Raw genomic sequence first — 24824 nt, 5'->3', positions numbered from 1 at the left:
TAAGAAAAACAAAAATGACTGTATTATTCATTTAGCAAGATAAAATTGAGTAAACACAATGTCGGATTGACGTTTATTTGATCACAGGGAGGCAGTGTGCATTGCTGATATACAAAATCGTGACAAAACATAAAACAAAACAAAACGCAAAAACAAAGACAAACAAAACGTCGTCTGAAAAGATTTCTTGTCATGGCTTATGGTCAAGTAAAGCACGTCGTGATTTTTTAAATAATACTATAAATCCAAGCAGTCCAATACAGAAAATCAGAGTTGTGAGATTGACCAAATACTGAAACGAAAATGAAAAAAAAAAATTAAAGGAGAAAGTGCGGTAATAATTTATTCATAATTACTGTACTTTTCTCTTTGTATTTAAGACATATAATATCGATTCTAGATCTTTTAAGTGGAGGGGGCAGACGAAAAGTAAAGAGGCAATTGACTTCCAATTATCTTTTTATTATAGAAAAATACATGTATATAAGAAAAGGACACGCTATTCATGTTCCATTTTGATAGGTGTCTGTAACTGTAAGTGATAGAAACATAGAGGGCAAAATGTGTTCCAAATTACTGATACTTTAAGTTTTTATCAAGTTTGATATCAGAATATGTCATCGCTTTATAAAAAGCACAAAATACCTTTTCGTTGACGGGTGAGATCAATGGCATATACCTAAAAATTTCTTCACTTAGAACTTGATGTCTGGGTTTCTTCTCATCGGAATATCCTTCAGTTATACAGAATCCCGGACCACTTGCACTTCCCACTGGAATATTTCGCCTTTGATCATGAAAACACGTAAGTTATAGAACAAATCTTCGACAATTATTGAGTGTATGAAAATGAAATATTTTAAAAACTTTACTACGTATTAATCATACACACAACTGTGTCGTAAATTTTGAAATTGCTTTTGCTTTAAATTTTATGAATAAACAGAACCGCATCAATTTAGTGTAAAAGTACTAGTACCTAAGCATTCTGCATCGGTGTTCTTCAAGGCGCGGGGCTGCTTCCTCTATATTTCTAACATTCTTTTCACTCCATAGTCGTTCAGCTGCAGCGGACGTAAGAGGCCTTTATATGGATAGGGTACAAGTATGAATTCATACATTTACATGTGCATGCAATTATATATATATATATTATTACTTATTAGGTTAGTTACTGACTCACTACGGAAATATATTGGGTTGATTAATCTCAGAGATGGCGAGGCGTAGCCGAGCCGTCTATGAGATTGATCAACCCAATATATTTCCGTAGTGAGTCAGTAACTAACCTAATAAGTGTTTTGTTTTCTCGAGGACTATCAAGCGACATATTTATTCACAAATAGCGATGATCTAAGCAAAGCCATGTACAAGATCCCAAACATCTCGTCCAATTTAACTCATTTAAACTCTTCAAAATTTTCAATCTCACCTTTCAAATACTCTTTAAAAACCTTTGCTTCACCCATGTTTACTTACGATGTTTTGTTGCTATTCAATTTTGAATGTTTTCTCCCTTTCTTCTGTAGATATATGAGCAAATTTCGACGCTTCCATTTTGTTCTCCTCCAGACAAAACAATGTAACGTCAATATTCTAAGGGCAACTACTCTAATTTTAAAGAATTTCAAAGGGCAACTACTCCAAATACTATAAGAACTTATGGCATGCGGTTTATGTATTAAATACTATGAAATGTCGAAATATGAGTAAGCGAAGCGTCGGCCAATGACGGCCATATTGCCTAATATTATTTCTCACCGAACAAATATGGAGATATATGAGGCAATCACGTGCTATGTTTAAACCAATGAAAGTGTGACATTTCAGTCCAAGGGAAAACACACACACACACACACACACACACACACACACACACACACACACACACACACATATATATATATATATATATATATATATATATATATATATATATATATATATATAAAAGGTACAATGACTGAAAGATATGGCATTTTGAATTGTTTATATGGAGAAATAATTGCCAAAAAATGTATAAATATAATTTTTTTTCTAGTATAACAAAAGTAATGTTTTTTTTTGAGAGTAAAGCATACCACATCTTAACTAAAACATCTTCGTTGGCTATGTGTTCCCCCCAAGCACACACTTCTCCACCTAACACATTCGGCAATTGTTCTAAAAATAAACGCCATTCAAAGTATCAATTTTTCATCAGACTAATTATGCATCAACACCTTATAATAAAAGTACGAAATAATACATGTATGATACGAAACAAGCAGTTTAACAGAAAAATCTCCAACACAATTCAATATCTGTTAAGAGGGCTGGATGGCCGTGGTCATTTTTAGACTGTATTTATCTCCATTTGAAGAAGAGCTCTGTAAAAAGATGTAGCAACATATTCAAATTTGGCAGCTAAAATGTATAGGTTTTTCTCTTCACAAAATGATGGTTTATAACTCAACAAATTATGTCCAAAAATCTAAGTAAGATATAATGGTTCAAATGTTGACCCTCAGCCTCCTTAAAATTAATAAACTTCAGATATACAGGCTTATTTCGTACGTACTTGGACCTTCTGGGTCACAGTTATAGAATGCATGCCACCACGAACCCGGTTTAACTTGGTCAATGTACCAGCAACTGGAGAAGATGACCGAAAAATTTCTTTGCGCCACCTTGGGAACGTACTCAGGTCCACTGAACCATAGCTGCACAACTGTGTTTTTTGGAAGCTTAAATATAAGATGAAATAATTTTTTGTGTTTTTGTTTAAAGTTTTAACCGGTCTCATTGCATAAGCAATCGCCAGGCTAGAGATAAAGCTGTTGACTGAGCAACCGTTGAAAATTGAACTTAAAAGAGAACGTACAATTGTATAGCACGTAAGTTGGTCAGTGTAAGTTTACAACTGATAATATTAATATACTTCAACATTACATGGCAATATTTTTATAAAATAACCCGGGTCATTTTATCATGAGAGATCCCGTTATCAAGTTGAGGTTACATTTTGTTGCCGGCATTGGTTTAAGAGCGTGTACAATAGTCTTAGTGTGTTAGATATCATATCTGACCATTCCACACGTTTAATTATATTTACGCTATCGCATAACTATTATAATCGATTAAACAGACACATAAATGAGGACATAATTATTATTTCTTTATAAAAAATATTTTGTTCTCTGAGAATATGCTAATTAAATATGTTAATTGCACCAAGAAGCAAAACTATTTAGTGCTTAAAGCGATTTCAGTTACTTCGCTATAATCGTATCCGTATATACATCTGTCGATTGCATTACTAAGAAACTTCTTCGCCATTTATAATTGTTCCCCCATTTGTCTTTGACCGTTGATTGGATGAATAAGTGAGAGAGATGCACTTTCGAATACCACTACATCGAATAAGAAACAAATGCATCATATGCAACTTGCGAGCTCAATGCATTGGAAAGCTAATTTTTTGTACACATTTACATAGTTCATTCAACAACAGGCCCACAGGGCTTGACGGTAACCTGAGTACCATGGCCCTTATATTGACAAGTTATATAGTCTCGTGTTTGCATTTTAAGCTTCATTTTGAAGTCTTAACCCTAACCTGAGACTCCTCTTACTGTATCCACGATTTTATTTTTGAAGTTTAAAGAACATTCCATTATTTAAGAAAACGAGGGAGGGTGGGGGGGGGGGGGGTTAAGAGTCGTAGGAATCTCGGATTATCTGTAATACCTAAGCTCAGAGGGCCAAAAATTGCAAACTTTTGTAAAAAGAGAACTGTAGGCATTTTATTGTCAATCTTTTATAATATTTACAGTTTCATTTATAATGCACCAAAAATGTGTGCAGCTTAAGACTTCAAGTATACAATGCACATGATAATTAAACTGATTTCCTGAAATAGAACATATATCTAACTCGATTTTGTTAAGGGACAATTTACCATGGACACCGTGCCGGAAAATTATGCCAGTGCCAAGGTGGCCCGCTTAAGATGTAGTTTCGTAAAAATTCATATATACAAGATGATTGACAATTGTCTAGAGAGTATATATATCCACTTTTGGTTTAAGTGTGTCTTACCTGACAGGTGAGATATTTACCTTTATAAAAATATCTCATAGGAAAATTATTTTCCTAAAGGATATATTGAAAATCCTTTAGGCTTTTCTTAAAATCTTAAAGGAATTATACATCCTACAGGAAAAAAGTATTTCCTGTAGGAGTTTTATTCAGACAGGTAGTTTTCCAATCAGAATTTAAGTTTTTCTATCGGATCTTAAAATCCTATGGGAATTTTGTTCAAATCCTATCAGAATTTAAATTCCTATAGGAAGTAAATTCTTTAATTTCTGTCGGAAATTTTAAATATCCTTTGAGAAATTTGTTTTTTCTACGGGAATAATTATTTTCCGGTAGGAATTTATTTTTAAAGGTAAATATCTCACCTGAAAGGTGAGATACCTTAACCAAAGGTGGTAATATTCTTTTTTATATTCTCTATTATCAATGATCTATCATATGGCATATTCTAATTTTTCGATACATGCAGCTTAGACGGGTGCAAAAATGCCACCTTGGTACTGGCATAATTATGAGTAAGTGATTTAGTTTTTACGATAAAGATAAAGTTGTAAATGGATGACAAAGGCAACTACTTTAAGAAATCAAAGTACTGAAGTACTGAAAGCCGGGCTCTTTTGGTGTGTCTTTGTGCATATTGTGTAGTAAAGACTGAAAATATCTCTCTCTCTCTCTCATGCTTTTAATGTCGGCAAAGCGTCAGAGAGCGACTAAATTTTGTAAGCGGCTATAAACAAAAATATGTCTGTCTAGTAGAAAAAAGTTCAACAGTTGCTGCCTTGAATTTTGCAACAAGCGTTATACATTCAATCCCCATTTCTTCAACGCGCAGCAAAGTAGTTCATGGAAATTCATGCGCATTGTATGTGCCAAATATGCATAGTCTTGTTTTTAAAACACGTTATTAATAAGAAAACTAAAAAAGATAGACAATTCTCTCGAAATTAAAAAAAGAAACAAAATGCCAACACTTTTGTCAAAACGTGGCTCTTTGTGTAACTATTTGGTATAGCAGAAGCTTTTACTTTGACGCTGTTTGATTTTTTGTTTACTTTTAAAGTTGTGCTATTTATAGTAACATTGGCGATTTGCCTGCCTACAGCCAGGACTCTGCTTTCAGCAGAGCCCGGCTAAAAATATATGTTAAATATATTACCATCCCCCCCAAACCTTAATAAAAAACCTCAACTTCTGGTCCATGGCCTGGGCAGTGAATTTCACGATTTGACATCAGGGTATTGTGAATATAATTAAAATGCATCACTCTATCTCCCACAACTATGATAGTACAGAAGAAAGCGTACTTAGGGAGAATAACCTGTAGTACTATACAACTTTTGTATATTCAGTTCTTTACTTTGCGCTGCATCCGCAAGATGTACATGCACTCCGCATGGATTAAATTATTCTAAAAAAAAATAGACGGACTCGGAGCTCAGATATGCGACGAAATTGAAATTTTTGGCAAACTCGAGCTGAACGACAGTAGCCAGCGAAACGACGCCTATTAAGAGTGAACGCATGCGTCAAGTTCTTAAGGACCAAAACTACTGAACCAACAAAAGAGATTTCAGTGTGAAAACGAACGAAATTTGACAAAATTGCACAGTGGCGTCTGCAGGTTCAAATAGCAGTGTTTATTATAGTTTGAAATTCTTTTATGTAGCCATAGAATCAACAATTGTTAGTGGTATTTTGCAGCAATCAACCCGTCTCGCAGGACTCAGCTCTGATAAGTTTACGGTCATATTATTTCGTCCGATAGGAGCTACGACGGCTATCGGTAATAACATTGGTCCTTTATTGTACAAAAATTAAGAGATGGAAAACGGAATCTGTGTTTTTTAACACTATAAAGATTCAAAACCACCAGCAGATTATACAGATAAAGTTATAGGCAATATGTAAAGCTATGTTCGTATTTGATGTGTGTGATTAAATAGGTGTTACATTTCATGCATTATTAAATTAGAAATAATAATATGGTTTAACTAATGATGCATTCATTATCTTGTATCTTGGTTATTAAGTGATGGTATCCGTATTTGGTCATAACTTTGTTTTAATTATGGGCGATGCATTTCATTTATATTTTTTTAACTGACTTGAATCTTATTCTTCTCACTGTTTTGGTATTTTGTTAAAATAAATACATTTTCAACTGTAAACGGGTTATTCCTCTTTAATACTAGAGTACTACTATTGCTGGCATAGTAATACGCCACCATGTTCAGTTCTTTACTTTGCGCTAATTTCTATTCTATATCATGAATTTAGTTTTATATTACAATCAGTATTGTTATTATGTTGATGCAACTCATGTAGAGAACATTGCATTTCGTTATATTTAATACATTTTCAACTGTAAACGGGTTATTCCTCTTTAACGTAGATTTAGTTAAAATATTTAAAATCAATACATTTCCACTATGCGACCAAATTAGCCCCACACTAGGGTCTGAACCGCTGTCACAGGGGTCATGAATTTCACAATTTCGATAGAGGGCTTAATGGACATCATAACCATGCAAATATATATGAGAGTAGAGAAGATATTCTAAGATTTCATTACTGTACGGCCATATTGGCCCCAAACAAGGGTCTTAACTCCTGATCAAGTTGATAAATTAAAATTGGTACTGTAGAAGACTTCATGGACATCATGACATTGCTTTTAGTTTTTCCCCACGTTTGAAAGTAAAGAAGATTTTTGAAAAACTAAAAATATTTGGCCCCGCCTAAGAGGCCTCAGGGTGGTTAAGTAATGACTTGCACAATTTAGATTATTATACTAAGCACTTGTATAGCGAAACATAAAGATAAATGTTTGTTAAAAATCAGTTTTAGATTTTTTTTTTATTTTCACATGTAAATCTCGTTATCCAAGTCTAAGAGCATTGTCCGTCCAATTCAACAACCTCCGCAGACCGGGGAAAGGGTAGAGAAAGTGGGTAGGTCAAGAAACCTGCACTAAATAAAAGAGATTAACGTTGTCTGGAAATGACCAACGTTCCTGTGAAATTCAGATAAATTAACTCACTTATTTACTTTTTTCTGTGAAATAATACAAGATTTCAATGCGAAGGATTTAAGATGGTCGTCACACGATAGCAAAGAGGGCGAGACCCTACACCCCCAGGCAGGCAGCGGGAAATACCATGAGTGATCCAATGACAGAGATTGATCTTACTTTAATATATAAAGATAATACTTTGTAAGCGAGCAAGTCAAAATGATTGCTATTAAATTTACACTCTCAATACGACTATTTGTACATTTCAGTTAAAGGTAAGAAAACTTTTGTTTTAGCAACAAATCTAACAACGCCGATAAACTTACCAGGAACAGCAACCACATGGTCCGGGCTTGCTTCAATTGCCCCCAAACGTTGACAACACCAATAGACCTACTTGGAAAAGCAACTACACAGCCCGGGCCTGCGTCCGGTGCCTCCCAAACATTGACAACACCGATAAACTCACCAGGAACAGTATCCATACAGCCCGGGCCTCCACCCGGAGGCATATAGAAGAAGCAGAACGTTAGCTGCCATTACATAATGCACTGAAATGCTGTCAATATCAAATAAAGCCATAATTATATAATAACTTATTTTGTTACCATAATAACGGTATTGTCTGACGCACTTTCTTGTTACAGTACAAAACCAACGTCGCCTAAGGACTCCAACACCGTCTCAAAAGAACAACGACCACCATTTAAAGGAAGAGGAATTTTTACAAACGCAGATGTTTATTTTATCAAACATTTTAAAAACATATCAAATGTGACCGTTTTCATCTTTTTAATCCTTTCCGGAAATATCAACCTCGCTAGGAACACGCAGGAGTTTTTAGAGATGAAACCCCCAAAAGACCAAGATATGAGAATGATACCCCCCAAAAAACCAAGATATGAGAATAATGAATGCTTCCGCAAGCAACTGAAATTGTTGAGAGAGACAGTATTGCAATGATGACGCTGTGATTTGGCAGGAAGAAGATCTTTTTAGATTCAAGTACTATATGGCCATATTGGCCCCAAACAAGGCTCTGAACCCATGATCAATTTTGATAAATTAAAATTGGTAGAAGACATCATGACATTGCTTTTAGTCCCCCCCCCCCCCCCCCCCCCCGCGTATGAAAGTAAAGAATAATTTTGCAAAACTTGGGGGGGGGGGGGGGGGTTTTGGACATATTTAGCACCGCCATAGAGGCCTCTTGGTGGTTAAGTAAGGAATTTAGATTGTTATCCCAAGCACTTGTATGGCGAAACATAAAGATAAATATTTATTAAAACTCAATTTTAGAATTTTTTTTAATTTTCACATGTGAATCTCGTTATCCGAGTCACACAACCTTCAAGATCCTCATTGCATCAAAACACAGCCATCCCGAAAAAAGTCCAATTCAACAACCTCCGGAGACCGGGGAAAGGGTATAAAAAGTGGGTAGGTCAAGAAACCTGCACTTTATAAAATTAACACCCCTTCCAGAGATATCAATCTCGCAAGAGACACGCAAGAGTTTTTAGAGATGATACCCCAAAAAGACCAAGATATGAGAATAATGAATGCTTCCGCATACAACTGCAATTGTTGATAGAGAGTTTTGCAAAGATGACGCTGTGATTTTGCAGCAAGCTTAAGTCTTCAATTAACATCTTCTACATCATAGTCATATCATTATTCATAATCGAAATAATACTGTTTTTAATATAATAAAACTTTATTTCATCTGAAACTTATGAGTTGTCATTATTTCCTAGTTTATTCTGATTTACTAATTATTTCTATCAGCACAAAGATCTCATGAAATTATTTTTTAAACAAGTGTTTGGTTTATCTTAATCTTGTAAAATTGAGATCTACAGTTAATAAGATTACATTTTTTGACCGCGATGACAATTACATGTATCTTAAGAACTTGCAATATTGAAAAAAAAAATCAAAAGTTTTTAAGGCGTAAATTTCCTCGGTTAAACTTATTGAATATCAATTAAGAAAGTTATCACTGATTTACTTTTTTCTTTCATGATGTATTTTATTTCGTACTGAATAATACATCTTTCTTTTTTTATAAACCAGATTCTTTCTTTTCTCCCCGCCAATTATCATTTAATTATGATCTTACATGTATTTAATTGAAATTTTATCTTTAAAATGGGAAATCTTAAACGCACCAATTTATCGGTAGTAAATCGTAAAACAAAAATAAAGATTACGATTGATTCAAACATTTCAAATTATTTATGTTGACAACGTTTTCGCACATGGCCGACGACATCCCGTGCGAGTGAACAAGCGATGCGAGTTAGTCTAATAAACAGACAGCGCGTGCTTCTACCTAGGCCAATATTTCGATTGCTCCATCTATAATTGACAAGCGTTTCAAATTAAGATTAAAAATTTATCAGTATTCTCCGGTTTATGATTTGAAGAGTTAACAGTTTTACAGGAATTTTACATAATCATTGATTACTGGTAAATTGCTTCTGAAAGATTCTTCCCAAACCATCAAACGACGTTTTCTCTTGCTCTTCAATACTTCCTCTTCTATACCCGATACAAATCTGAAAATAAATAAAGAAAAAAATATGCATCTTTGGATTTTTTCAAAAACCAAATATTTTTAAAGATAGATCACTTCGTACATGTAACAGAAGGATTAAACACCTACAAACTACATATTAAACCGCAGGACACATCAATAAAACTGTCGATAGGAATTTTAGAGGAATGGAATGGTACAGTTATACAATATATATTTGGTAAAACTCGTTGAAATAGTTTGATCCCAATACCGACATTACTTAAATTTAACAAAACGGAAAGAAACTTTTTTCCCATAAAAATTAACATTTTTGAAAAAGTGGTACTTTTTGAAACCTAAATAGAAAATTGTAGAATTTCATTTTTTAAAATATTGGTCCGAATGTATAATATGGGCTACAGATCGACATTTGACAGCTACTATCTTCTTGTAGAGAGTTAAATGTAATTATATATAAATTATGTTCATGATATCCCTAAATCTTTAAAATATTAAGAGAAAACACAATCTTATACATAGAATATGCAAGTATAATATTTTTTGTGAAAACAAGAGCCCAATTGGCCTTAACAGTCACCTGAGTAGCATATATCCCATACAAAAATTTGTCAAGGAGTCTCATATATGCATCTTATTAATTAGGTTTCATACTGGAGTACAAAAATTATAAATTTGTAATTACGACCACATTTCACTGTGAAACCTATAATTTTGGTGAAAAACTAAAAGATCGGGTCTACAAAATCATGAATTCAGTTTTCATTTCAGGTGTGTGGGAGTAAAGAAGATAATTTTTAAAGTAGATCCAGTGTTCTGTGATGTCATACTTTTTTGTGAAACATTGAATTCTTTAAAATTTGTGCAAGATAGTTTTATATATTTTATGTATATATAATCACATGGATGTAATTAGAAGAACTGTTAAGTTCAAGGTATTTTCGCAGCTTAATTTTATCCTATATTTCCAATTTTTTTTATACATTTTATCTATGCTAAGGGGAAATAACTCTTTTTCTGACTTTTCTTTCTGTTGTATGTCAAAATGCAATAGTTTTTCTTATCCCAGCGATTAATTTTAAAATAATTTTGTAGTTTTAGTTTTCTGATAAAGTTGACACTAAATTTAAACAAGATAAACAAATTTCTGCCTACAAAAATTTTACTTTTAACAAAAAAAAAATACGGTTTTCTGATGCTAAAATATGCTTTAGTTTATGTTTATCTGGCATCTCAAAAAGTGTGATGACATGTATATTTTTTCTAACAATCGATGAAATTCAAGTCTATTAAGTTGAAATCAGTTTGGTTTTTCAACTTTCATCAGAGAATTTTACGAGTATGGAGTTACCTTAAACATTATATGCATTAACATTTATACATCCATTTTGGCCCCGCCCTAGAGTCAAAACCCATACCCAGGGGACATGAAAATTAAAATTTCAGTAGAGGACTTCCTGGAAAACATAATTATTAGTCTTTTTTTTTTAAACAGATGTGTGAGAATAGAGAAAAAGATTTTTAAACATTATATGCATTAACACTATATTGCCCCCCCCCCCCTTCATGTCCTGAACCCCTGACCCAGGGGCCATGAATTTCACAATTTAGGTAAAGGAGATTGTGGATATCATAACCATGTATTCAGTTTTTTGCCCACATTTGTGGGAGTAGAGAAAAAGATTTTTTAAGATTTAAAACATTTTTACTATTTGGCCATATTGGCTCCACCTTAGAGCCTGAACTCCTAACAAAGGGGTCATGAATTCACAATTTTGGTAGAGGGCCTCATGGACATCATAACCATGCATTTAGTTTTTAACAAATATATATGGTAGTAGAGAAGAAGATTTTCTAAGATTTAATACATTTTTACTATAGGCCCCACCATAGAGCCTGAACCCCTGACCCAGGGGTCATGAATTTCACAATTCAGGTAGAAAGCTTCATGGACATCATAACCATGCAACCAGTTTTTAACAAATATATATGGGAGTAGAGAAGACGATTTTCTTAGATTTAATACATTTTACTATTTGGCCATATTGGCCCCACCCTTAAGCCTGAACCCCTGACCCAGGGGTCATGTATTTCACAATTTTGATAGAGGGCCTCATGGACATCATCATCATGCATTTAGTTTTTAACAAATATATATGGGAGTAGAGATGAAGATTTTCTAAGATTTAATACATTTTTACTATTTGGTCCCACCCTAGAGCCTGAACTCCTGACCAAGGGGTCATGAATTTCACAATTAAGGTAGAGGGCTTCATGGACATCATAACCATGCATTTAGTTTTTAAACAAATATATATGGGAGTAGAGAAGAAGATTTTCTTAGATTTAATACATTTTTACTATTTGGCCATATTGGCCCCACCCTAGAGCCTGATCCCCTGACCGAGGGGTCATGAATTTCACAATTTAGGTAGAGGGCTTCATGGACAGCATAACCATGCATTTAGTTTTTAACAAATATATATGGGATTAGAGAAGAAGATTTTCTTAGATTTTATACATTTTTACTATATGGCCATATTGGCCCCACCCTAGAGCCTGAACCCCTGACCCATGGGTCATGTATTTCACAATTTAGGTAGAGGGCTTCATGGACATCATAATCATGCATTTAGTTTTTAACAAATATATATGGGAGTAGAGAAGAAGATTTTCTAAGATTTAATACATTTTTACTATATGGCCATATTGGCCCCACCCTAGAGCCTGAACCCCTGACCAAGGGGGTCATGAATTTAACAATTAAGATTGAGGGCTTCATGGGCATCATTATCATGCATTTAGTTTTTAATAAATATATATGATAGCAGAGAAGAAGATTTTCTAAGATTAATACATTTTTACTATATGGCCATATTGGCCCCACCCTAGAGCCTGAACCCCTGACCCAGGGGTCATGTTTTTCACAATTTAGGTAGAGGGCTTCATGGACATCATAATCATGCATTTAGTTTTTAAAATATATATATATGGTAGTAGAGAAGAAGATTTTCTAAGATTTAATACAATTTTACTATATGGCCATATTGGCCCCACCCTAGATCCTGAACCCCTGACCCAGGGGCCATAAATTTCACAATTTTGGTAGAGGGCCTCATGGACATCATAACCATGCAACCAGTTTTTTCCTCACATGCGTGGGAGAGGAGAAGAAGATTTTCTAAAATTTAATTCATTTGTACTATTTGGCCATATTGACCCCACCCTAGAGCCTGAACCCCTGACCCAGGGGTCATGAATTTCACATTTTAGGTAGAGGGCTTCATGGACATCATAATCATGCATTTAGTTTTTAAAAAATATATACGGTAGTAGAGAAGTAGATTTTCTAAGATTTAATACATTTTTACTATAAGGTCATATTGGCCCCACCCTAGATCCTGAACCCCTGACCCAGGGGCCATAAATTTCACAATGTTGGTAGAGGGCCTCATGGACATCATAACCATGCAACCAGTTTTTTCCTCACATGCGTGGGAGTAGAGAAGAAGATTTTTTAAAATTTGGCATATTTGGCCCCGCCCAATGGCACCCCAGGGGTGGTAGAGCCATAAATTTCACAATTTAGATTCTTCTTACCAAAGAGATGCTTCACACCAAAAATGGTAACGATTGGCCTGGTAGTTTTCAAGAAGTTTAAAATGTAAAATTGTTAACGCACAACGCACGACGACGGACGAAGACCAATTGCAATAGGTCACCTGAGTGACTCAGGTGACCTAATAAAAATTTATACCTTTTTGTGAAATATTTTAGAACATCCTTCATATCGGAACGGTTCTTTATTTTGCCAAGTTCTTTCGCAAACATTGCTACTTCATCATTTGATTTCCTGTAAATATGAAAATTAAAACAATTTAATTAATCGTCAATATACATTGTAGTAAGATTTGATCAAGCTATTATTATATAAGTATATCATTAAATTAATTTTTTGCTACTTGTATTTCATCTTTTGATTTCCTTTAACATTAATATTAAACAATTTTAATTAGTAAATCATCAATATACACAGTAGTAAGATTTATAATTGGGCAAGCTATTATTATATAACCATATCGTTGTATGACTTTTTTTGTCATTCTCGACTCGGATTTCTTTGCGTTTTTCGTACAAAAATAATATTTATGTCAAAAAGAAATTTACCAACCGGTATGTGACCACTTAAAATTTAAAGAGTAATTAATGTAGTGAAAATCAGAGAATAAAATACCAGCATTCGAACGGAACTTCATCACCGCCTATATGAACTAATTGGTCTTGAAATAGGTTTAGGATTTCTCTATACAATTCTTGTAAGAGTGAGTAGGTGCTGTTTCTCGCCGGATTCAATGGCCCCAGTAAACCGGGTATTACTTTACCGCTACCGTAACACCGAGTCAAGAGTTCAGGTTTACCAAAACTCCAAGACAGGACATGAGCTGCAATTCAAAGCAAATTGTTTCATATTGGGCGTTTTTGTAAACATCACAATCAAAATAAAAAACACAACACTTTGCATTATCCAGACGTTTGCGATGTGGGGGAAAATGATGTTACCTTCTTGACGAAACAGACTATTAAAAATTAGTTTAATTTTTTTTTTAGTAATTCTTATAGGCCTACATGTGTGTATGTGGAGTTCTTAATGAGCATATATCACCTACACGTACGATACATGTACGCTTGTTGACACAACTGAATGTACAACAATCAAACGTTTTGGGTATTGTAAAGGCGTGTGATTTTTTATTTATTTTTATCATTAGTTCGTAATGTATAAATCTTGCATTACTAACAAATTACCAAGAGGAAAATAACCGTCATTAGTACCTGGAACATCAAATTCTGGAATGACTCGAATTCCTCTTTGCCTTCCATATTCTATGATATCCTTTACGTCGGTATGTGTGTATACTAGAGTAGGATGAAAGGCGCCCTAAAGAAATATTGTTCAATTAAAAAAATTAAAAGATTTGGATTAAATCCCAGACCTCCCATGATTAAAATGTGTTTATGGAAGCATTTTAGATATGGTTCAGCGAAATACCCGCTACATGTCGATTGTTATTTTGCATTTCCTGTATTAGATTGTGGGCATTTTTGTTGCGAAGGGAGATTTCGGTCGCAGTCGGGGGGGGGTTAAAAAATTTGGGGGGGGGGGGTGGCATGCGGAAACAGGGAAGTACTCCTGACTTGGATGGGCACAGTTCCGGGAATCCACGGCCTTGTAAAGTTAGTTTCAATATTGTAGTACACCTGTGTAGTTGGGAAGAGTGCCTCGGTTAATGTCACTCGATGTGGGGAGGAGATTAGCAGACTCATGAGCGAATTGGGACCAGTCCTAGGATGCAACGGGGTGTGATCATAATTATGCCTTGTTTTGGGAGAGGTGATTCTGGTACAGTGTGATCTCTTAACTATGCACTTAACTGTGACGTTAGGGCTCTACAGGAAGACATTGGCACACAGAAGTCTAAACGAACGTTTCAGTGAGGTTCCATGAACAGGATTCGGCCAGATGTACTACTTTGTTACACTCAATTCTGCGGTTTATCTCGCAAGAATCGACCGGGCTTGGGAATATAAGATCAAATATCAGCAGCAGTATTGAGTCCGTCGTGCTGGCACCTACAATCCCAGTGTCAAGATACAGTGTCTTTGAAGTCGCTTAAAAGTCGTGCCAGTCCCTGGTGTATTCAGTACTAAATGCACAATGACGACAAACCGGGTTCTCATTTATGCGATGAACTGTATTAAGAATCCATTTGTCAACCCTGAATTGATAAATAATACCTATCCAAAGAATATGGTACCTTATATGCAATATTCTGCTAGAAAAAGTTCAACAGTCAGCTGTTTCATTAATTATAAAAAAAAGAAATCAAAATCCAAAAGAAATATGCCCATCTCTGTTGTTTGTGTAATTGATCTGAAATACATAAACCTCCTATCTTGAAAACAGTAGGACAGCTGGTATTTCTCTTATAAATATCCAAGTAATATGCATATCTCTGATATATGTCTAATTGGTCAGCATCAGCTTCCTATCTTGAAAACTGTCGAAAGAGTTCTCCGTACAATAGGGGTACTCTCTTGGCAGCCTCCCGCCTGCCCCGCGTCATTTTTACCATTTTGGATTTTTAACCGGGTTTTTCAACGGAAAAATCCGGTTATTAAAATGGTGAAAATGGCGGGCGGGCGGCTGCCAAAAGGGTACCCTCATTGTAAGGATAACTCCTCCTACAGTTTTCAAGATAGGAAGTTGTTCTTTTGCAGATCAATTGTACAAATATCAGAGATGTGCATATTGCTAGGATTTAGATTTCCGATAATTTATGAAAAAATACCAGCTTTTGAACTTAGTCATTTTTTGGCAAAATATTGCTTATAGGGTACCCTCATTGTACGGATAACTCCTCCTACAGTTTTCAAGATAGGAAGTTGTTCTTTTGCAGATCAATTGTACACATATAAGAGGTATGCATTTGCTAAGATTTTGATTTCCGATTATTTATGAAAACAATACCAGCTTTTGAACTTCGTCATTTTTTGGCAAAATATTGCTTATAGGGTACCCTCATTGTACGGATAACTCCTCCTAAAGTTTTCAAGATAGGAAGTTGTTCTTTTGCAGATCAATTGTACACATATAAGAGGTATGCATTTGCTAAGATTTTGATTTCTGATTATTTATGAAAACAATACCAGCTTTTGAACTTAGTCATTTTTTGGCAAAATATTTCATATAGAGTACCCTCATTGTACGGATAACTCCTCCTACAGTTTTCAAGATAGGAAGTTGTTCTTTTGCAGATCAATTGTACATATATCAGAGGTGTGCATTTTGCTAGGATTAAGATTTCTGATAATTTATGAAAAAAATACCAGCTTTTGAACTTACTCATTTTTTGGCAAAATATTGCATAAAGGGTACCCTCATTGTACGGATAACTCCTCCTACAGTTTTCAAGATAGGAAGTTGTTCTTTTGCAGATCAATTGTACATATATCAGAGGTGTGCATATTGCTAGGATTTTGATTATTTATGAAAAAAATACCAGCTTTTGAACTTAAGTCATTTTTTGACAAAATATTGCATATAGGGTACCCTTTCACCTTATCCATTTCACTGGATACGGGTTTACATGGATTACGGATACAGTTCACATAAAAGAAAACCAAGTTTGCTGTCAAATTGACAGCTTTTCACTTGTTTCTTGGTAAACCCCGATTAAAATCATACCCTCTCTATATACATGTATATACGAGGGTTGTTCGGAAATTATTGAGACAACACAAATATCTCTCTTTCTAAGCGGCGGATTTTAATGAAAATTGGTATGAACATTGAAGAAACATAACCTAATAATTGATCTAAGTAATGCTACAAAATAATTAATAGTTTGTTTATGACAATACATAAACAAGTCTGTGGTCGGGGTACCCGGCGCAGGCACACACTCGGAGTTAAAAAAAAGTTGAACATCTTTATTTAAAGTGTTGTTAGACTTACAATTCTTGATGAAAGAAATCAAATTATGTATGTTCATTTTGCTCTTTATTGTGACTAACTTTTGTGTAAGTTTTACTGGTGTATGACTTAAAATGCAAGAAAAGTACTTATATATTTACCAAGCAATTGAAATTTGACTGAGACGGTTCATTGAATTTTGACGTCAAGGCGGCGCAGCGAATACACATGAAATTGATGTGAACCTCGGAAAAAGATATCTTGGGCCAAGAAGTTGCCTATATAAAAACTATACGATGGAAAACGGTCAAAAGCTTCAGTAAGTCGAGTTTTTTTTTCAACTGATTGTTTAACTAGACTTAAAAACAAAGGGACTAAACACATGTATCAAGTACTTATTTTTTCACACAAACTGATTTTAACAGTTAAAAGATATATACAAATTGATTGTAAGAGCAATTTCACAGTAAGTTTACTTTAAGGAAGAAATAACTTGATTTTTTCACAAAAAATCAAAACTGGATAATATATTTAACTGTTGCAATTTTAAATTAAAAAGAAAAGAAGAAAAATGAAGAATTTTTTATGTTTTCCTTTCGTTTGTAAGGTGTTCATAAAATAGGGCCAAGGAAATACTTTAAAGTAACATTGCGATGATTTTGTGGTTGCGCCGGGTCATTGGATGTAGGCAAGTTTGTTAGCTTACCAGGAATAAACAAATTGTCATCAACTTCAACATTTATACGATAATAAAGGACATCCTGGTTTATATCCTGGTGAAATTTCAATGATTTATCTTATTACACAAGGAAGTTAGAGTAAATGTCTCAATAATTTCCGAACAACCCTCGTACAACAAGGGTGCTAACTTCGTCTGCCAGCCGAGAGGTACTGTCGATGTATATTTATTGAGATGCACCATCAAACCACACCTATAATATCTTTTACTGAATGTTTGGGAGGCGCGTAGCATCGAACGGGGGGGGGGGGTTCTCGCAGCAACTAATTTTCTAAAACTTTAGATATTGAGAATTGATTTATTATGGAGTTGCCCCCCCACCCCGATATGAGTGCCTTCTTTAGATTTTCCAGCACCCTAGACGATAGTTATCACTTCTTCGCGGCCTAGCATAATCTATACTTTAACTGAATTGCATTATTTGTCCTAGTTTGCCATGCAATTTCGAAAATCCCTTACCTTTTTATTATTTTCGTGTACCTTTTTGTTAATGAGCGGAGTTAATTCCCTTACGACAAACCCTATCAAAGGACTATGTGCGGTATGGTCAAATATCTGCCCCCGATTTCAACCAATTTTTATATAGTATCGTATAAAAATGAAATCTTCATCAATCATTGTAAAGAGGATGCCTATAACTTTAATAATGATTTTAGTCATCATTGCTCACTCCCTGTTTATCTATGACGTCACCTAAATGACCTAATTCCCGCAAATTTGCAAACAAATGAAGATATTCTCATTTTTGCTCTATATTTTGCATCGGAAGTATAGAGCGCAGGTCTGCTCAAGTGCGATTTTAACATATGTTTTTCTTCAGATAGTTAAACATATTATATTAAAAAATGGTACTTGAGCAAGCCTGCGCTCGATGTTTCCCAGTCGAAAAACCATCGGAAAACACCCATATTTTGCTACAAAACATCAATTTATCAAAATAATGCAATATTCATGACGTCATTTCTACATTATGACGTCACTGGGGTAATAACCTTTTACACTTTTATTTCCAATATGATTTTAACTATCTTTCACGTAATTTTAAAGCTCTTTCTAAAACTTTGATTTTGGGGGGCAAAAATTGCATAAAACCGCACTTAGTCCTTTGATTGATAACAACGATATTGAATCAAATGTTGATTATTTCTGTGATCACCGACTGATTAAATGAATGACATTAAATATACACGTACCTTCAGACATTTGCCAAATGTGAAATCAAATGAATATTTTTTGTTACTTCCAAGACTATGAGTATTTAAAGTATAACAATTACCTTTTCACTAAGCTCAGGAAAATATTTACTTTGAAAAGGAAAGGACTGGTCATCTGTCATATGCCAATGAAAGACATTCAGTTTGTTCATCTCCATTCCTCTCTATAGTTTTATAAAAGAAAATTAATATAATCTGTCATTATTTTCCTTAGAAAGCATTTAAAAGATGTGATTTATCAAAATGAGAGTAATGAAGAATTAACGGTACCATTATTTGAAATATGGTTTCTTTTTTAATGTAATGTCTTGCAGTATCAACTAAAATTCCTCTGTGAATAAATCGTGGAAAGTCTTCGATTTTGGTATCCCGTATCAATACCTAGTAAAAGAATAATGCATGAAGGTACTAGATATGCTTCTAAAGCTGTATAACTAACAAAGTTTTAAATTGTATTGTTCTTGAACTGAGTTTGTTCATAATTCATTGCTACAAGTAAATTGGATTGTTCTGGAACTGAGTTTGTCCACAATTCACTGCTACAAATTGCCGATATTGTATTCTGTAACTCCTTTTTTTTAAAATTTGATAAGCTTGAGCGTTATAATCGACCCGTGATGTAGCCAATACTGATACACTACCGTATTTCGACTACAGAAAACAAGCTGGCTCAAGGTTTCTAGACCCCTCAGAGCGCCCCATACATCTTCAGCAACGATGTGAATACCGTCAGTGTTGACCGTTAACTGATCTGTGAATATATAGAGAAAAGAAAGCAAGATATATGACCACTGATGATACTTCAGGATATCATTGCCGAATTCGATGTCATTAAGTTTATCATCGGCTTTACTCTTTTAATTATATAAAACACGTAATTTCCATTTATAAGGGAACTAAACGAATATTATATTTCAATGCCATACTAACATGATTCCTTGGATGCAAGATCGGGCCAATATGAACAGGACTTTAAATGAATGATCAGTGAAGTTATTAATATTGTTTCTCGCACAGACAGTTCTGGTGATAATAACATTTTTTTCCTTAAATCTTCGTCAAAAACATTTCGAAGATTATTTTCATAATTGTCATTAAAACATGTAAATATATAGTCTAGGTATCTTTGGACTGCGTCCTGCAATGTTTGACAATCATCTAATCTTGTTATCCTCAGACCCAGTTTGTCTCTTTGAAGACGAAATAACTTTGTGGAGTCGTTGATCAAATATTTCTGAGGTTTTGGCCAAGGAGAACCAATAGTAGGAATAGGTGCTCTTCGGAGTTTGAAGTTCAAAGATTCACGAAAATTCATTTTGTAGTCTTTCGTATCCCATCCAACTGGAACTGATGGTAAGAGTAACGGGTTTTTAACATGTTGCTCTGGCATATCTGTCAATTCAAAAGAAAAGAAAAATAACCGTTAATGCAATTTTGAAGCATATTTCAAATAGGCAACCACAAAGTTTTATAAGCTCTCATTCATATGTATCACTAAAATAAATCTATACAGTCATGCTTCTTTCAGAAGACCGACGTGTTTTAGAAATTGTGCGTTGGATCTTCGTTTTACGCATTGTACTCCATCATGATTATAAACCAAATACTTACCAGGATGATATATATCGGTTTGATTAGTTCCTTTGGTTTCTTTTATCGTTGTAAATCCAGAAACACAGAGAAAACTCATAAGGAAAACGCGCCTCATGATTGTCTTGACGCTGTAAAAATAAGACTGTAGGGAAACCATTTCATGTAATTGAAATTCCGGGTCTTTTTCCTTTTATGTGTTTAACAGGTCGAGACCACCAGATTTTGTGACGTCGGCATACTAAATTAGCCATCTGTTTTACTTTTATCGACAAACAAATAAGATGAATGAGTTGTGAGGCATTGTGGGCTACTACAAGTTTCAGTGTATACAAAGCATATTGAAAATATGTAACATTTTGAATTGTCCTTTTTTTAAAACTCATTTTGAATGATATGAATTTTCAGAATTTATGAAATAAATACAGACAATTATGTCTAAACTTGAATTTCTATGCTCACATCTAAAAAATATATTGCATTTGAGGACTTATATCAACCTATATAAATACCCCACTGGTTATGTTCAAAAGACAGATACGTCCTTTTGAATTAGAAGCAGCGAGTACCGTTTTTTCACGCGATACCCCAGATTTGGGACAACATCATTGGAATGCTCATTGATATTTTCTTCAGGGACAATCATCAGAAAGCTTAGCGTACTAAATACTATATGCATATAGCATAAATGCTGCATAGCTTGCGCTTATGATTTGTATATTTGTGCATTTCTACTACCGTGACTATAAACGTAAGATAAAAATGTCCAGTTACCTGTATTTATTTGTAGTGGCAATGATAAAGTCACTAATAAACAATTATGCAGTTTTTTAATCAAAATCTGTTTGTACTGGTATGCGTAAGGTTGCCAGTCCTTAGATACTGATCATTTTTGAAGCAACAATTGATCAACTAAGACAACAGTATTTTTTCAATGTGAGGATGGACCAAAGTTAATGGGACGTAAATTCCTTTTTTACCTTCTAAAGTAAAAATCAAGATGTACAAATATTCCGGCAAGCAATTAAATATTGTGTATAAAACAGGCAAAAACCACGTGCGTTTGTTGAATCGAAAACACGTTGTAGACAATAATGCTATGCAACTCATTTATTGGATTTGATACAGCAAAGTACATTGAAGCGTTTAATAGGCATTTATACTCCAGAAAAGTTGTTACGTAATGTTTTGACTGAACTTTGTCCAATCAGATCGTAGAAGGCGGAGTTGAGACATTACCGCTCGTGACTTAATTTGAGAGAGAAAGAGAGAGAGAGAGGTATGACGCAGATGAGCGAACTATTTATCAACAATAGTTATCTTATAAAGTGACAAATCACGGTCTAGTATATCTTATAAATTTATGAAACTTTGAAGTGTTTTGATATTCTTTAACCAGGGAACAACGATGTCTAAATATAGATCAGTACATGTAATAGGATGAGGTAATGTCAAACATCGAAGACTGTACGAATAGTGTTACCGTTAATATTGAAATCAAAGTTTACCGAATCTTCCTGGAATTTATTATTATTTCATTAAACATAGGTTGTAAATTTACTTTGTATAAAAACTTTCTTCATGGTTACTCAGTGTGAAACATTCTTTACCTTAGGACGAATTTGTCCGCCATTGTTTAACTTTTCCTCTAAGCATCCGCCTGCGTTGCTTTTCCTTTACACTACATCTTAATTCATCATGTTCATAAGTGATCATTCGTTCGCATTTCAAAATATTTAATGTCCGTGTTCTCGGACTCCATGCTAGGAAATTTAGTTGGTTAGCTACGTCATTCTTATCAATGTACATGTTGTCGACGGCGCGCGGCTAAAGAAATTTTCACAATCGTTCTTTAAAACGCTTTAAAGTTATACCAATATAGGATATACATGTAATTTTTATATACAGACCTTAGTTAATTTGTTTGCAAGTTTATAAATAATGATTATTCCTTCAACGGCACCACTTATAATTTACTCAATTCTCTCTCTCCTCTCTCTCTCTCTCTCTCTCTCTCTCTCTCTCTCTCTCTCTCATTCAAGTCAGGAGCGGCCATGTCTTAACTCCGCCCAAAACATTACGTAGAAAATTTTCTGGAGTAAACCCATATTAAACGCTTCAATGTACTTCGCTGTAATCTGTTTGACGTAATTATTGTCACATGTTAGATAATGCTATCCATGTAAGGTAGTGTACCCGACGTGTTTAAAGGGATTGGACCCTCGTATTCGCCAAGTCGAAAAGAAAGTTCCATAGTGATTTATTGGTTTATATTACTTGACAAGGAGAAAGCTATACGTGTAGCATTTTGAAAGGGAAAATTCTACCTAACGCTCCTTGAAAAAATCGAGAGAAATATTTATAAAATCTTGTATTGTATAAAGTTAACAAGATAGAGGCCCATACATGTAGGTCTCTAGCGTCATCTGAGTACCATAACCGTTAGATTGACATGTCAGTCTTTTGTTTATGCATTTCAAGCCTCATTTTGAAGCCTCAACCCTAAACTGAGACTCCTCTCACTCTTACACCACTTTTATTATTTAATATTTGAAAAACATGAATTCATAAAACGTGTGTGTTTGGGGTCGAGGAAGTACTAAAGTCGTAGGAATCTCAATCTCGGGTTATCTATACCTTAGCTTCAGGGGTCAAAAATTGTAAACCTTTGAAAATAAGAGCCCTACAGGCCTTTAATAGGCAATCGTTTTTAATATTTACGTTTCATTTATAATGCAATGATCCTAAAATAGAACACATTTAATTCAATAGTGACATGTGAAAATTCACCATGTTGTTTTCAAGGTGTAATTAAAATTGTTATGGATAACAGACAGCAATTACCCTAAATAAAAATACATGTTCATCTTATGGTCATACTTCCAACCCCCCCCCCCCCCCAACCTTTCTTGCTTTTGAGCAAAGACTACGCAATCGACATGTATGCATTTTTCACTCGAACCCAGTTCTATTTATTACTTGTTTAAATGCAAGAAATAGACAGTTACGTCCTACCAAAAGTCTATACTAAGGTCTTATTGAAATGGTTCTATTGTCTTCAGTTTGTTACATTCAGTCAACTGATATGGAGCATAAGTGAGTTGCAAATTATACACATTTGAATATTTCATGTACCCGCTATGAAGAAAAATTGTAGGTTTTGAAATCGCAACAAGAAATACATCCCAGTTATTGACACACTGCCAGTGTTTTACTCCTCTTAGCATCCTTCTTTCAGTGATGGGGCTGAACAAAGAGAGCAACGAATTTAAATTATCATTTAAAATACTAGACTATAAGGTACATGTAGGTTAACTTATTTTTTTTTGGTTTTGCGAAAGCTGGTGTTCTATCTTAATGTAAGCTACTAATTAATTTAAATGAATAGGTTGTAAGTATTTTGTTTGTCATATGGTCCTATGTTATATTCTAATACAAATTCCCTAAAAGAAAAAAACTCTAAAAGGAACACTTTAGGAACAATATATACAATATTAACTGCATATCTCATATTTTACAAAATCTTAATTTCATTATACGACATTTGAAGTTTTATGCAGCACATATATATATATATATATATATATATATATATATATATATATATATATATATATAATATATATATATATATATATATATATATATATATATATATATACACACACACACACACACACACACACACACACACACACACACACACCGTCTTTAAAACAATAAATACTCACCAAAAAGACAACCAGACGTTTCGGAGAAATACATCTTAATTATGATCCCTACATTGTGTAGTTAAAATTCCGGTCTTTCGTCTTATTTATAAACAGTTTCCAGCAATCAAATTAGTGCACGAACGATAATGCACCTTACCTAATCTCTTTACGTAGAGATTACTTTAAAAGTCTTTAAAAGAGTTACAGACCTCTGGTGGTGATGACCTATACACAGCTTTCAGTCTGTAAATAAAATGTTATCGATTTTGTTTGAAGCATACTTTTTCCCAAACCAGAATGAAGTTTAAAAGAAATATGGCGTACAAGATTGTAACTTTCAGGAAACATCGATGTATATAACCTCGAAATGCTATGTGCATGCAATTACTAAAACAATACTAGACACGATCTCGTTGCGAGCAACGAGGAGGTCTTCCGTCCGCTGAAGACGGAAGACCCTAA

General features: G+C 34.2%; 1 protein-coding gene across 4 annotated transcripts; it reads right to left on the bottom strand.

The window, feature by feature from the left end:
- Positions 1-24547, bottom strand: LOC128187980 (beta-hexosaminidase subunit beta-like). 4 transcript variants are annotated; one of them, XR_008244115.1, is made up of 15 exons: positions 22260-22635; positions 20671-20780; positions 19990-20451; positions 19701-19810; positions 19330-19440; positions 19122-19223; positions 14466-14571; positions 13867-14074; positions 13390-13485; positions 9564-9654; positions 2561-2726; positions 2082-2163; positions 980-1084; positions 646-773; positions 1-292 (listed from the first exon to the last, which is right to left on the bottom strand). XR_008244115.1 is itself a non-coding variant. In XM_052858726.1 (15 exons), exons 2-15 carry the CDS (start codon positions 20765-20767, stop codon positions 191-193), a joined length of 1980 nt encoding a protein of 659 aa, XP_052714686.1. In that variant the 5' UTR covers positions 20768-20780; positions 24381-24547; the 3' UTR covers positions 1-190. The 4 variants fall into 4 exon arrangements, 3 of the variants coding, with proteins under 3 accessions (XP_052714686.1, XP_052714685.1, XP_052714687.1); XM_052858726.1 differs by lacking the exon at positions 22260-22635 and adding an exon at positions 24381-24547 and having other exon boundaries at positions 646-787; XM_052858725.1 differs by having other exon boundaries at positions 646-787.
- Positions 24548-24824: the final 277 nt, after the last annotated feature.

The sequence above is a fragment of the Crassostrea angulata genome, chromosome 6, assembly GCF_025612915.1.
Source record: "Crassostrea angulata isolate pt1a10 chromosome 6, ASM2561291v2, whole genome shotgun sequence".
Taxonomy (NCBI): Eukaryota; Metazoa; Mollusca; class Bivalvia; order Ostreida; family Ostreidae; genus Magallana; species Magallana angulata.
Note: the sequence above shows the minus strand (reverse complement) of the source record. Positions and strands in the feature narration are given on the sequence as shown.

What these genes read in the sequence shown, in the direction of transcription:
- LOC128187980 (XM_052858725.1), bottom strand. Translation starts at nt 22,282, where the DNA reads ATGGCGGACAAATTCGTCCTAAG. An exon ending in AAACCATATTTCAAATAATG is followed by an intron (nt 19,224 to 19,329) that starts GTACCGTTAATT and finishes ATAAAACTATAG; the next exon opens with AGAGGAATGGAGATGAACAA. An exon ending in CACCGATGCAGAATGCTTAG is followed by an intron (nt 788 to 979) that starts GTACTAGTACTT and finishes TCATGATCAAAG; the next exon opens with GCGAAATATTCCAGTGGGAA.